Raw genomic sequence first — 15,897 nt, 5'->3', positions numbered from 1 at the left:
TCTTCCCCAAGGTAGCATTAACTGCACATATGTAATTTCTGATGGATGTTTGTTTACTTTCTGACTTGAATATCTTTGGGAATTTAATTCCTATGAACTACTACTATTTATCTCATCTTCCAAGGCCATGGGGAACAGGTTATTTTGTTCCGTCTATATGATGCTTTTGCCAAGAGATGGGAAGTGTCATAATATCTCACTCCAGCTTTCTCTCTGGATCAAGCAGCTCCGGGTCTTCCTTCATATTTGAATCTGGAGGCTAGTTTGACCTTGTCATTAGACGGTGAAATGTGCTGGCTTCATACTTAACACAAAAAGGATCACATGTCGTACCTTGTACTTGCTCATTGTGTATAGAGGCCAAATTTCCCCCTAATTCTATACAAGCACTTCTTGCAGAGTGCCAAGTCAGTCTCTCTTCTTCTCTGGATCCAAATATTTTATAACACTGCAGGGAGAGTAAAGGATTAGACAAAATTTCAAGTGTCAAAGTATTAAAACCATTGGTTTTGATTAATTCAGTTCTAGTCCCTGCATGAAAAGAGCAGCAGATGGAGGATCTACTGAAATGTGAATATTTTCAGCCAGCAAGGAGACCCAGCTAATCCCAGCAATGTGTCTGCAGCACTTACAAACCTGTGGGCTGTCCAAGGTTAGTGCTGGGCAAGAGATGGCAACCCCCAAAAGCTTTTGAGGAATTGAGTAGATATCCAAGGTGCATGGGTAGAAATTTCAGGTCACATTACTGAAAAGTAGAATTTTTGAGGGACTGAAACTATTTCCTGACTGGGAACATAATTTGAGGTATGCATCTCTCAGGTCAAGTTCTTTCAATTTTATACCACAGACTTCACACTAAAGCCTAAGCTTGTGTGAGCACTCAGCATGAGTGGCACAACATCAGGAAGAAGTTTCTGTTGTACGGTGTATTAGTATCTTGTGGGGATTTTTCCTGAATACAAGCATAAAAAATAGGTTTTGTGGTTGTGTATGTTTTGAGGGAGAGAAGACATGATTTTTAACTGGCATATGCTGCTTCTCCCCTTTATGCCCTTTGAATGCACAAAAACTTTTCCTACTGATTGCACTGTGGGACTGATTTGTGGTTTTCATTTGTTAGTTGGATATTTTTAAGTTCATATGACCAGGTGGAATTTTGTTTAATTCAGCAAAAAGCAATGCTTGCTTGTTTTCTATATTTGATTTGACATTTAGTACTGTTTGTGTTACGCAAGATGAGTTGTGATAGCTGACTACATACGAAAAGTGTGACCTTTCATTTTTTCATTTCAGTGTTACTCAGAAAAAGGGGCTTACACTTAGACATAAGGATAATGGAACAGGATTTCATTCTGTTTTCAGACTGTGCAGTAAGAATGTCTAAAATAAACAGAAAATTCTAGAAAATGAAAAAGTAACTATTGCTAAAGGCACAGGACATTTACAAAAATTATAACTTACAACATTAAAATTCACTCTTTTTTTGAGATTTAGATACAGACTTGCCAACATGAAAAATTACTACACCTCTAATTAGAATACCACTTAACAAACTGTTGTGTAAAGTGAGAGAATTTATATAGTGAGATAAAAGAGAGAGTTATTTTCTCTACCTGTAGCAAATCTGCTAAATATGGCTGATATTTGTTACTGCACCTTATTGTTAAACAAAAGCCAAGTTCCAGGACAACCTCCCAGAGTTGGAAGTACAGTAGGACCAAATCCTGAGTAAGTTGAATTGTGCCTTTCACAGATGAAAGCATTTTTCACAGCACAGCTTATATCTTTCCAAAATCCTGTAAATAAATGAAATGCAGAGAATCACTATCTGAAACTCTTGTACCACCACGACAGCAGTCAGCCCCAGACGGTATCCATAAAGCACAAATGATACCTTCCAGATGCAGAGGAAACAGTCACCATGTACACATTTATACAAATACACTCCTCCTTTCTCTGCTGTATATTTGTCTCCTAAAAGCAATGACGTGGTTTTAAACCTCAGCACACATTATGAAAAATGTCAGTATTGTTCAGCTACCTATTTGTGGGGTAGCCTCAAATTTAAATATGTAACAAACATTTTGGATTTTGATGCTAGAGTTTCAACCAAATATTTCTTGTTGCGATTTTACTCACCAAAATCTTTGGACATTATCACACAGTTTTCATCATTATTTGCAAAATTGGGTTCATTTGGAGCCCAGGCGACATAATTCACTGGGGTCTGATCCAGCCAGCTGAAAGAAACAAGAGGACAGTGGCTGCTGGACAGACATCTACAGCAGTCATTTTGTTACAAGGTCTGTTTAGGTAAAGGGAAAAGCAAGGTATTAGCAGTGACCAGAGGGCTAAGGCTCTACATATACTGGAGAGGTTATATCCAAAGCATTAGTGTTCCATTTTGCCAGAGGTTGGATAAACAATGTCATACTTGAAGGGAAGGCTTCTCGTGGTCTGGACAAGACTGAAACCCCAAGATCTCACCAGTGCATGGACTTCCCTTTCGTCCCAGAAAAGCATCCTCCTGGAAGGCCTTTGCAAACAGATTTCTAAAACAGGTTTCCTACCAGCAATGTCAGAAAGCTGTTAGGCAATACGTTGCTTACACTTCTTGCTTCCAGCTCACATAACTTGAACCACTGGGACTAGTCTAAGTAAACCCTTACATCTACATTTTATCAAAACTTCCTGGACTTTCTCTGTAGATGAGTTAGACTCATCCTAATGTTGATGTCTAAAGTGGATCAGGTGAATAACATCCTATAATTAGCTTCTTCTCCTCACTACCTGTGAAAGGTTGCTTGAGTGTTTAACTCAGTTCTCTCAGTGTTAGACATTAAGTGAAATGAACCTTAACCATGAACTTCTATTGGTTTTGCTCTCTCAGATCTGGAAGGAAAACACATTGCTGTGCACAAATATAGAACACCTCTGATCTAAGACTTCTCCTGAAAACTATACAGTTGTCAGTTATACTAAAGTTATTAACTTGCAAAATTAAAGCACAGACAAATGCTCTCATAGAGCGAGATGAAATTACTATCATTTGTTGTCCATTAACAGTTTTTCTTTACTCACCTGAATTTCTGATCAAAGCTGACAACTAAGCCAATGAAATATGATTCCGCTCTGAATTTTGTGTAAATCTGAAACAAAAGTGATTAACAGTTAAGCACTAAACAGTTCCTTACCATCAAGTAAAAAATGTAGAAGCCCATTAACCATGCCCATTATTTTTTTTTTATATATTTTTGGTTTGTTTTTTTTTTTTTTTTTTTCAGGATTTGAGCTTCAGACAAGAACATTGTAGGTTCAGCCCCATGTTTCAAGAAAACAGGGACATGGGGAACATCCTGGAGTGAGGAACCCACTGAACAGGAAAACAATAATCACTGTGCTGAATGCTACATATCTTAGAAGAGATAAGCAACCTGGGCCTGAACTATCCTTTGCTGGACCTTTAACATTTGCATGCCTTTTTCCTCTGTCTACCTAAAGCAATAGTAATTTCTTTACAGGTCCTGAACAAATACATTGTTATATAAGAAAGTAATGTAAGACAATACCTCTGGACTCTAGCCTAGCTAAATAGACAAGCTGTTCCTTTTATTGTATCAGCTGCTGTGCTTCAGAATTCAGTTATAATCAATAGGCTTAGTGCTTACATATTTCCAGAGAAATTGTCTCTTGCTTTCATTCTCAATGACAACAAGATCTGCAAAGTTCTTCTGACAAATTCTGCGTGCCTCTTCCATAGGGACATGTTCTTTGCTGAAATAATACTGCTTGTTTTCATATATAATCCACCCATCACTGGTGGCTTGATATTCTGAAAGATAAAGAATCATATATATTACATTCATGTCTGGTCTGTACAAAGTCCGAAAACTATAGTGACATTCTCTCTGAAAGAGGAAAAAAATCCTACCAAATTTGTAGTTCGGTTCAGGTTTTAGCAGTGTACCTGTAAAACAATGAGCATAATGAGCAACATTCCAAATATTAAAAATTCCAGAAATTTGCTTTGTGTAGTTATAAATGCTTTGTATAATAGAGAAAAAAACCTGAACTACGAATTATCTAATGCATTTTCAAGATTTTAGAGCACATACCACTGAATTAAATGTTAAAATATGTATAATTTAGAAATATTTATCTAGTGAAAAATATGTATCTTTAAAGCCTACATATGTGCCTCCAAAAGCACTGTATTAAGGAATCCAGAATGTGCAGTGAACACTTTGTAGATGAAACTTACATGAGTGTGAAAATTTATTTAGTATTTTTACTTGGCATGTTATTATTAATTTTTTTTTATATTCATGAGACTAGAGCCAAACATCATAATCCAGCCAATATATTAAATACTCAAGCTTACCTACATAATACTAAACTATTTACAAGTACTGAAAGGTTAATGCTGCTATTTTGTTAACACCACACATCATTTTCAGTGTCTCAATGCATTCCTCCTATCCTGATGGCTTGACTTTTACTAGGAAAGTCTGTTTTGAAGATCCCTGGAGAGCCAGTAGATACCACACCCAAGTTTCTGATTAAAGGATGAAACAGGAGGAAGCAATTAACCTGTTGCTATTCCCAGAGCCATCTACAGCCCCTCAAAGGTGCCTCTGCTTTCATTTGGATGCCTTTTATTTTGTTCTTTACAAAGACTACTAATTCTCTTCTTAGCTTTCTCCATTTCTTCTGTGGTTTGATGGAGAGGAACACATTATTAAAGAAATTACAGGAACAATTTAGATCAGAAAGATCAAAAAAAATGAAAAAGAAGTTAAAATTCTTCTGTTGGGAGATTTTAAACATTTGTTTCTTAAGTATTTAGTGAAGAATAGAACTAAAATTGTTCAAATATCTTCTTGATGAATTTATGTACTTAATTTTTAATTTATTTTTTTAATCCTAACATAACTATAACATTCCTTATTTTTTAAAATAATTGAGTATCCTAAGTAAATCTGTATCTTAAGTGAATATGAGGGAATTAGCGGCTGAGGATCTCTCCTCTCATGTTGATCATCATATAACCTAGATTCACAATAACAAGATCTAATTCTTTTTTTTTTTTTTTTTTTTTGAAAAGTCATCTAGGATCAAGATAAACTGATCAGAGTTTTATGTCATGGTTTCAGAACTCCTCCTGAGTAATCTCACCAAGAGCACAGAACCACATCTGTACAAAGCAGTATGCTCAGCACACCGGAAAGAAATGCACAGGATGTATTGCTTTGAGCTAGCATATAGAAGTCACTGTTCTGATGGTGCATTTGTATGACTAATCCATCCACAAGGGAACCGTGATTCTTCCTTTTTGGTTAAGCAATTTTTCAATGTTAGTATTGTGCCTTATTTTCTGTTCAAGGGTAACAGTTTGTTGGCAGTCATCAAGTATTAGATATCCTCAGTGTTTTTTATATAACTGCTTCTCTCTTCCCCTCTCTGTTGTGCCTCCTACTAGTTCCCTATGTGCATCCAAATTTCTCTTCCTTTCAAGAAGCTTTTAAGTACCTCCTGCTTCTTGGAGAGGCATACAAGTACTCAGTTTAAAACTGGGAAGTGGGGATGTAAAGTAGGACCGAGTAAGCAAAACAGGTTCTTTCATTATTGGTTGTCACCTGGGGTCCTCGGCCCATGAATACCCCATTTCCCACTGGCAGGCACCCCAGCACACCCCAACACATGGCCATCAGGTCTGTTCCATGCCCTGGCCTGACACTGGGGCCCTGAATTCCAGGCAAAGCTGGTGGATGCAGGAGTCCTTCAAGGCTACACCAGCCTCTACTTTTGATCTCTTTTTCAGAGTTGCCGATTCCTATAGAAACTGATCTTTCTCTTTGGTTCCTACTATTCATTTCACAGTGGGAAGCAAAGCTTTTTTCTCCTTTGTACAGAGAACTCTTGTGTTCTGCATCTTTGGCTCTCCAGGATATGCCTGAAGCAGATAGAAATACAGGAAGGAGATAAAATTAGAGGGGATAAGTACCTTTGCCTTGCAAAATTATTTAACCTATGGCAGAAAGAGATAAAGCCAAAGATAAAGTAATAGGGACATCTTTAACTTCCTGCATCTGATTACAATTGAAATACCTCAGTTCATTACTCTTACTTTATGTGTTGCTTTTGCTGCAACTGGTTTTAAAATGAACAATTCTCAGTATCTTCCGTCTTTTCAATTTGTTTAAATCCATACAATTTGGTTTTGAACTTGAGTTTATGGCTCCAATTAAATGGGGAAGTAATCATACCTTTTTTTGTTTCACAAATCCAATTAAGTAAATGTTCACAGCGCAAGTCATTCCAGCGCATTTGGGGTGATCTATTAAACATAACACAATGTTCAAGTTCTTCATAGTTGTTGGGTTCATCTTCATCCCAGTTCTCATAAGTTACCTGTGTTGGAAATACATCTCAATTACTGTGTGATTTGAGCTGAGTGGAAGTAATTGAGATTGCTATCATAACACAATTTCAGGAGCTCATCATCTCAAGTACCTTGTTTATGGGATCAATAGGAGTTCAGATAGGTCTGAGAGGGCTGTGAAAGTCATGCTGATCAGCTCACTTTCCCCATTGCTCCCTGGAGAAGGTTTAACGATTACACAATATAGAAAAGCATGTGTCTGATGGAGGAAAAACTGGTGAGCAGAGTGAGTTATGTTTATCTCTCTTTGTGAAAGATGGTAACCTGACTTCTCTGTAGTGACAGACGACAGTGTCCAGTGTGGGATGCTGTGAAGTTATAGGAGCACGGACCGTGAAAGATGTGATATAACATGGTACCAAGGATGAAACAGAGGCAATTTTGTACTTCCATCAGTGTGTTAAGACAGTGCCATCACTGAGCACTGCAGCTGTTCAGCTGATAGATAAAGGGCTGCCATGCACCTGCCAAAGGTTTAAAGAGATTGGAAAAAAAGGCATAAAAAGGTAAAAACCTATATATTATAGAGGACAGAAAGTCAGTTAATATCCAGCAGATAGCTACTCACAGGGGAACCATCAATCCAGGAAAATCCTTCATCAGGATTTAAGAGAAACAAACCAATCCAGAAAGCCTGAGTGTTCAGTCCTTTATCCCTAAAATAAATCATACAGTATAGATAATGAGTGTAGAAAGAGAGACCATGATATAAGTATTGGAAAGCATAGAAACATGCTGCTTGCTTTCGCATCTGAATTGGGAGCTGCTTCTTCACTGTTGGCCCATAGCCAGGCTTACCGCCTGTGCTCTGTCAAGAGGTTTGATGGGGCTCTGCCATACAAAAAAATATCTGTGATATTTGAATGTAAGTAAAAGGACAAGCGATGTGACACAGAGCTACCTCAGGCTCCCATCCCTGTGGCTGCAACACAGATCTTAGCTGTATCAGGAGTTCATGAACAGAGGCTTTAGCAAAAATAAAACATCAGTAGAGAGCTACAATGCAATTTAACTAATAAAAAAACAGAGAAAACTGTTTTTAAGCAGCTTTGATTTCCTTGGCACTTCCTATGTAGTTTATTTAATAGTTCACACTGTTTAACTTGTACAGAGTCCTATTTCATTCACTATATAACACAAAGATTTCCCTCCACAAAGATTTTACGGTCTAAAGCAAAGAGACTTAACAGACAAGTTGAAACATGTTCAGCTTCTCATAATACTGAAAAATAATAAAATGAAGAAGAGTGAGAACACAAAGACTTTTCTATAAGACAGTTTAAAAACTATTTGAGAAATTAAACCTAGGTTTACCACTAAGTGAAACAGTTTGGGTTAAATAGCTCTATATTATATGCTGTTGAGATGTCTTGACAATACAGAATATAGTCAGTATTAGTTGTCTAATTTGGCGGGAAAATGATGGCATCACTTCTACATTGTGGGCAAGACATGACATCTGCAGTGCTAGCAAAAATTAATTAAAATGAATTCCTGTTTATAGTTCTTCGGTTTATAGTTAGAAATTTTCCACATTGAGTCCTTGCATTTTGGTTTACATTACACATTTACTAAACGAGTTTTTTTTAATGCATTGATTAAAATATTAATTGCAGCCAGTTAAAAAAAGGCACAGTTGGAGCTGAACATTTTATTGTCTCCCTTTTGAGATAGGAACTAACATGTGCAAAGTTGATCAGATCTGGAGGAGAGCCTTGATAATAACCTGTGATGAAAATTCCAAAACTATCAGAGCCTCTTCAAAATATTAAAGGGTTTTTTTTTTTAAAAAAGTAATGTTTCAGGATGACATTTCCAGATGAAAAATTTCCATTTTCATTTAAAAATTGATTGTGTTTATTCACTCACTTGCCCAGATCCAGATATATATGGAAGGAATTCTTATGTAATAACACGAGAATGAAAAAGAATCGTCATATAAGTACTCACGATGCTAATTGCCATAATAAAATTTGATCTTCTCTCATATTGATTGTAACCAGATTTCCTCCTATTTCTCTACAGAATTCTTCAGCCTCAAACCAAGACTTCTTCTGGTTTCCCTCTCTCACAAAAAACTATCAAGAAAAAAAGTAAAAATAAATTACTAAATGTGCAAAGTTTGACATATAAAGATATGTAATTGCCTATGTAATTAAGAACAGTATCAGTTTAGCACCTCTTTATTCTTGAGTGAAACAAAATAACATCTGTCAAGACTTATAATATTAAATATTAGCAATGTAATCTGTAAGTATTTTTTTCTTAGCGTCCTCTATTTTAAAATTAGACAAGAGCAGCATAAGTGTCTCAGGAGAACAAAAGATATCACAATGTAGAGAAGAAAAAACTAATTTACAACTCAGAACTTTGGCCACTGAAAGGCTCAAAGAAAGGTGGAATAGCTCAGTTGTGGTGTTTCACAGTAGAAAGCAGGAGATTTTTGAGAAACGGAAGGAGGAGGAAAAATCAATAGGTTGAGATAGAAAGAATAGCATGGACAGAGAAAGCTGTTTGGCGAGGTGCTGACCCTGGCTGTGGAAGAGATTTTTGCATGGTGGCGCAAGAATACAAATAGCTCCACTTTCCACTACGAAGTACATACATTCTTGAAGTAAGAAACTGGATGCTTGACATTTTGGGGAAAGGGTGATCAACAATTTGGTAATTGGCAGAACCAATAATGTTAGTAACAATAATTAAATGTGACATAGAATTAAAGACCCTTATAAATATAGGGCTAAAATCTTCTCTGGCCTCTCAACAGGCAGAAAGTCTCAAGAAAGAAAGTGAGAGGATACTTATGTAAAGACCTGGAAGAGCAATGTTGTATATTTACTTTTACTTGATCTGTTTTGCCTTTTCTTTACTTTTTTGTTTTGTTCTGTTTCCAAAAAGGAGACTTTTTAAGGCATTTTTAGCTAAATCGAGAGAATGCCCAAAATCTTTACTTGCTGAAGAGTCACCAACATCAGACTAAACCTTTAGTGATATTTAAAAATATCACTGAAAGTATCACATGCTGTGTGAGAAAATGTTGGCAGAGGGCTAGGTTTCCATATTTTTTTCCCTTAGAAACATTGGCTTACTCAAAGTGATGCCACCAGCTCTTGAGATCCTGAGTACCACAGTGACCAGGGCACCAACCCCTGGGCTGCCCCACAGTCAAGCTCACGGTAAATGTGAACACACACTTACTTTGAAACATGAGTCTGCCCAGGAGGCTCCATCCCAGCCTTTGGCACAGGCAGCCTCAGGGACCTGGGCTGATGGAGCAGGAAGCAGCACCCCAGCTGCCTGCTGTTTGCAAAGGTAATTTGCCGTCTTCTCACAGCTAACAACATCCCATAATCCAGCTGCAATTCCAGTTCCCATGGCAACACAGCCTCGCTCTTTTCCTTTGTGATATGGAAAAGAAATTAGTAGAACCAAAGTCTTAATTGTTCTCTAAGAAATGCGACCTTTGTTTTTATTTATAGAAAATTAGGAAAAGAAAGATGCAGATTAGGCGGATTAAAAAACATCCGGGTTATAAAATTATTTTTAAGACCTCCTGCCAGAGCCCAGATATGGGCCAATGAGTCTCACAGACACATCTTTGCCAAAAATGGAGATTTGCATCTTTAGAGTACAAATCTTCCTTATCTTGCCATTCCAGGGAAATCACGGGGCACATGGCACTTGATTTTATTTATATATGTAACAGATGGCCTGATGATTACTTTGGGATTCTCAATATCCAGGTAATTCAATTTCAAGAAGACTGATATCAGATATAACGAGTTTGGTTTAAGGCATAACTAGCTAGTGTGAAGGCAAGAGGTTCTGTGTAGATGCTAATATGTTTTGCTGAAATGCAAAACAGGTGGACATTTGCTATTTATTTGTTACATATGCACCTTGTGCATCAGAAAACTGTCCATAATAATTTTTCTCAATCCAATGGGTTCTTGTTAACAGGTATTATAAAGTTGGGAAAAAATTACAATATGGACATTGTTAACTCCTGCACAGTATTGCCTTCAGTCTAAACCATAAAAAATCTGTTTCTGTACAACTTCACAGGAGATTGACTTGCCCAAAACCTGACACTCAGCTGTGATGGTGCTTGTTGCACTGGTGTCAAACACAAGATCTGATGGTGTTGGCCACCTACAGCTACAAGCACAAAAGAAAGAGTCTACTCCAATTTCTAACACCAGTAGAAGGAAAGCAGAAACCTGTATGAACTACATACAGCTGCACTCCTATCACAAGTGTTGAGCTTGTGCAGAGCTTACCTGGCATTGCTGTTTTCCAGTGTGTGAAGAGAGGAGTTTCACCAGTAGTCCACCTGAAACTCCCTTGTTCTTCTGTGTTGGAGAGACCAATCCAGAAATATTTTTCAGACCTCAGCCCCATCAGACTAATCAGAAAGGCTTGCTCATTTCTAAAGTGAAAAACAGTGTTCATTCACAACCTATTCCTAGTACTATTAATCAACATGGTACAAATAGAGGTATCACTATCATGCTAGCATGACTCCAAGGCAACAGCTCCTCTGTGAAGTTCAGGCAAAACCTCATCAGGCTTTTAAGTGTGGTCAAAAGAATTCAGTGAGTGACAACTTTCTCCTTTCAGCTGAAGGGATCTTCTCTCCTTTCCACCCAGTTCTGTGAAATGTCACAAATCACTGCTTACATGGGCTTCTAGTTGCATTCTATTTTTTTTTTTTTTTGTCTTTCCAAATATTTAAGGTGCCTCAAACAGACCACGGAGTCGGGACCAAATCTTCAGCTTTGCTAGCCATCACCTCTGAAAGCAGTCATGTTCCTCAGAGTCCATGAAGCCTGCAAAGCCTGCCTGAGGTATGGGTAGGTTGGAGATGATTCATCATGGCTGTGGTGGGGCAGATCCTGGGGAAGATGTACTTCATTTGTTCAGAATTTGGCTTAGAATGTAGTTTAACAAAACATTTTTGTTAAAGCTTTCCTATCATAATGAGATAACACCTACCAGTAAATAGATGAAAACTGTAGTAACTGCTTTCCAACAGAAAACAAGCAAACAAACAAAACAAAACATAGAAGTTGATTTAGTTAGGAATTGAAAGAGAAGAGAAAATTGTTTACCTCGAGAACCCCCAAAATTTGAAAACTGTTATAATAAATTAAACATTGAGGTGTTTTGTTTTGTTTTGTTTTGTTTTGTTTTTTTCTGCATAGATAATTTTATTTGGCTTTCTACTACAAAACTTTTGAAAAGTGTTAACAGAACTCTGAAGGATTCAAAAAATGGACAGATTTCTCCATCAGAAGCACTGATTTTGAAGTATAAAAAAAAATATTTTCCTACCTGCTTTCCACTGTAGCTAGATAAGCTTTGCTCTTTTCACATGTCTTATTTGCTTCTGAGAACGTCAAAAGTGCAGACCCCACCAAGTAACAGTGAAAACTATATCTTTTCCAACCCTGTGACAAACATAAGGTTCTTAATGTAAAACTGAAAGAGACTTCAATATAGAAATTATCTCTGTTCTTTTGTGTATAAATATTGCATGTTAAATCTGTTACAGCTAAACTTGAAAACAAGATGAGACGGGGCTGATCTGTTAATAAACAAAAGCTGGGTTTTTTGTTGCTGTTTGCTCCTATAGCAGGACTTTTTTGTTTAAATGATGGCATTAAGATATTAGTTTTTATCTCTTTTACATGTACATGACTCTTCAAAGAAAACTGTGACTGTGCTATTTGCTATTTCTTCCCAGTGCTATGTAAGGCTGGAATTATACAAACTGCACCATGATGAGCCTGTGATTCATTCAGGGGGGAGATGCAGCTCCACCCTTCCAGACCTGTGGGATCTGACATAATGAAATACAAAAATATCTCAATATGGAAATGAATTCACATACAAGCACAGCTCCCCAGAGCTGCCCCTGCCATCCCTGAGTGCAATGTGTGAGGAGACATTCTGAGCCAAGAGGAGTCCAGTCAGTTCTTATTTGTGGGCAGAGTAGAAACGATGGATATCAGTAAAACACACCTGCTTCTTCCTGCTCTTAGAGAGATCTATGCTGACTAATCTCGATATAAATATTTTCTGAAAAAGTCAGTTCTGGAAAAATTACTTGTTTGGAAATAAACAACCTGATGATATCACTTAAAGTACAACTAATTAATCCATCAGTAGGGACATGGTGCAGAAAAGCTGATCCTTTTCTGTTTTGAAATTATTTTATTTTTTTTATCATTCTTATATAGTAAGGACTTTATAAAGACTTTAAATAGACAGCAGATCTGAGAGAAGAGACAAAGTGACTTTTGGTAATTTTACATGTATTTTTAGGCTAAGAGCATAAGGAGAGAGAATAGTGGTGAAATTATGATTTAAAAGATATTTGTAATTTTGTCACAGGGTGGCTCATCTGGGAATCGAGGGGAAAGGCAGTATTCGTGTACATGTAAATGAAACTACTTTCTTGAGTATTTTCAGAGCAAAAATGAAAAATGAACATATATTAGTAAATTCCTGGTAGGAAAAGACTAGGTTTCCTCAAGAAAAGATTTTCTAGAATATACAAACACAAAGACACTAAAAGAAGAAAGAAACAGTAAATTAATTCCCATTCATTTTTCACAACATAATTAATTTGTGAGAGAGCATTTACTTTCTGGCAGCCTGGGTCCTCAATTGTCTCTTTTTCAGAGGATTGTGATGAAGACTTCTTTTTACAGATGTAACCAAGTTGCTTATCACAAACATCAGTTGCCCAGTATCCATCCTACAATAGCATGGAAAATAAATGAATGTAAAAAAAGGAGCATTCATAAACTTAAGGAAACTAGTGTTTTCTTCTTTCTTCACTACAAGGCCCACTGAAATATGTTGCCTAGGACAGCTATTGAATCATTGCTGAAGGTTTATTTTTTTAAAAAATATAGACACATCTTTCAGGATTGGTTTAAGATCCATTTGATGCTGTTTTGAGATGAAAGAAGAAAATAAATAACACCTTTAAGTCTCAGCTTTACTTGCTATCATAACTTTCTATTTAATGAGAGGGTTTGTAAAGATACATCTCATCCAGGGCTAATGGATCTGCATTTAGAGCAAGATTATTTCACTACACTTCTGGAAAAAAATCAATGAAACTGGAATAGTGCATATCTAAGTGGGTTGCAGTAAATCTATTCTATCCAAGCAGAAGACTCTGAAAATAACTGATTCCTTTTAAAAAATTAATTATGTACAAAATAAAATTTAAATAGGAGAGCTTTTTTTGCCATAAAATCTGGTTTAGGATCAATTCCACTGATGCCTAATACTGGCAAGTATTAATATTATTCTACGATATAATAGTTCTTTCAATAACATTACTTTCACAACAGCATTTTTTTTTAAATGTCATGACACTTTTTGTGTATGCACAGACATGCATGTAAATGTGTTAACCAACTATGTCCTGAAAGAAAATAAAGTTTGTGAGACAAGTAGTCAGAAATACCATAGGATTTCAGGTTAGGTATTTGGCAGGCAGTGTTAGTGCTTTTTATGTCACAGCTGAAGAAACATACCCTAGTGCTAGGTTTCCATGCCTCAATGCCATGGCTCAATGAAGTAACATTAAGGGACATAATGGTCTATCAGATTGGAAAATGAGGCATGCAAATAACATCTACAATAGCCACACAATGTATTAACTAGTTCATTCTTTTTCCTCCCCCAGAGATATACCTTTTTTCATTGCTGCAGCATTAGAATGAATCTAATAAAACATTTCTGGATCAGGCTTTTCAGCAGATAAGACATTTCAAAAGGTAGCACCAGGAAAATATTACGTCTCTATTTGTGATCTCTTCTATCCTGTGAACATCTCTTCTGGTTGATGCCAAATTTTGAGGGAAAACTATTTTAAGTGAGTAGAAAAAATTACTCCCAAATAAGTATATAATTGCAAGTGATTTCAGAGTGATGTAATTATTAGTTTGCTTTATTGTAAAATGACTGCATGGTTATACCTGCCCCTTCATAACAACACAGTTCTCCAGACCATTTGTGTATGTGGGATGCCTGCGCTGCCATTTGGTGAACACCACAGGAGTCCCGTCACTCCACTCAAAATAGAAGTGAGTCTTCAGGTCATTCAGACCCAGCCATAGCTCTTCTGTTGTCTCTGAAGCATAAAAAGAAATAAGTTTCCTCACAGTCTGCTATGCAATGCAGTGAACATTTTCACATTTGGAATGAACAGGGACTGATAAAGTTTGGATGTGGTACATGAGAGGTGGTCTTTGTGCTTTAACAAAAATGCTGGTGTCCTCTCAGATCTGCAGTAGAAGATGTCTTGGTCTGTATTGAAAAGGCCTCAGCCTTTGTGGCTGGCAAAAGATTTTTGCAAACTTTCAGAGTATCAGTGATTCAGAACAACAAAATGGCCAGTAGCTTGAAGGGTAGAACAGTGAGTGTCCCACCTGTCACAGAATCATAGAATCACAGGATGGTTTGAGCTGGAAAGGACCTTAAAGATCAACTAGTTCCAGCCCCTCTGCTATGGGCAGGGTCACCTGCCTCTAGATCAGGTTGCTCAAAGCCCCGTCCAACCTGGCCTAGAACACTCTCAGGGATGGGGCATGCACAACTTATCTGACCAGCTTGTTCCAGTGTCTCACCACCCTTACAGTAAAAAATTTCTTCTTTCTATCTAATCAAAATCTACCCTCTTTCAGTTTGAAACCACTACTCCTTGTCCTATCCCTACACTCTCTGATAAAGAGTCCCTCCCCATCTTTCCTGTAGTCCCCCTTTCAGTACTGGAAGGCTGCTAGAAGGTCTTCCTGGAGCCTTCTCCAGGTTGAATAACCCCAACTCTCTCAGCCTGTCCTCATAGTGCTCCAGCCCCCTCATCATCTTCATGGCCTCCTCTGGAACTGCTCGAGCAGGTCCATGTCCTTCATATGTTAGGGGCCCCAGAGCTGTCAGGAGATTATATTGAGCATTAAGCCATGAAGACATCTGTCAATACATCTCCTTCATGGGGAAGCATTAGAGGGCTTGTAATGGCCCATCAGGGGTGTTCACCAAGTCCAGCAGGTGTCAGGACTGGTTACTACATATCCAAGGGAAATCAGAAGTCAGAAAGATATTTTCTTAGAAAGATATACAGCAAGAGGTTAACCTCAGCAAGAAGTTCTAATCTCAGCAAGAAGTTAAATTTCTTATAGGTTTAGAGTGCAGTTCTGAAGGTATTAAGCATAGAATAAAGGTGTCAAAAGTGCAATTTTTAGATATCTTTATGTGTCTCTATTTTTTTTCTTTCCCGCTATATAATGTTTTACAATATAGATTATTTCTTGATAAATATCAATATACTTCTATAATTATGCAACAGCAACAACAGAAAATAATACCATAAATTATATTTAGCCTTCCACTTGTGACATTTCAGAAAAAAAGCATATAATATTTAATACGAA

At 37.1% G+C, this 15,897-nt stretch overlaps 1 protein-coding gene across 1 annotated transcript in view; it reads right to left on the bottom strand.

Annotated features, from left to right (window-relative positions):
- LOC104368229 (macrophage mannose receptor 1) overlaps positions 1-15,897 on the bottom strand; it is a 37,985-nt gene that overhangs the window by 12,512 nt on the left and 9,576 nt on the right. Inside the window, exons 7-20 of the mRNA XM_032991379.2 lie at positions 14,443-14,597; positions 13,092-13,205; positions 11,777-11,892; positions 10,723-10,871; positions 9,641-9,840; positions 8,393-8,520; positions 7,011-7,098; positions 6,267-6,411; positions 3,932-3,967; positions 3,669-3,832; positions 3,082-3,149; positions 2,140-2,240; positions 1,657-1,796; positions 334-448 (exon numbers count right to left, since the gene is read on the bottom strand). Coding sequence (XP_032847270.2) covers positions 334-448; positions 1,657-1,796; positions 2,140-2,240; positions 3,082-3,149; positions 3,669-3,832; positions 3,932-3,967; positions 6,267-6,411; positions 7,011-7,098; positions 8,393-8,520; positions 9,641-9,840; positions 10,723-10,871; positions 11,777-11,892; positions 13,092-13,205; positions 14,443-14,597 — 1,719 coding nt within the window. The remainder of the gene's footprint in view (positions 1-333; positions 449-1,656; positions 1,797-2,139; positions 2,241-3,081; positions 3,150-3,668; positions 3,833-3,931; positions 3,968-6,266; positions 6,412-7,010; positions 7,099-8,392; positions 8,521-9,640; positions 9,841-10,722; positions 10,872-11,776; positions 11,893-13,091; positions 13,206-14,442; positions 14,598-15,897) is intronic.

Source organism: Tyto alba, unplaced genomic scaffold (assembly GCF_018691265.1).
Source record: "Tyto alba isolate M040663 unplaced genomic scaffold, T.alba_DEE_v4.0 Super-Scaffold_38, whole genome shotgun sequence".
Lineage (NCBI taxonomy): Eukaryota > Metazoa > Chordata > Aves > Strigiformes > Tytonidae > Tyto > Tyto alba.
Note: the sequence above shows the minus strand (reverse complement) of the source record. Positions and strands in the feature narration are given on the sequence as shown.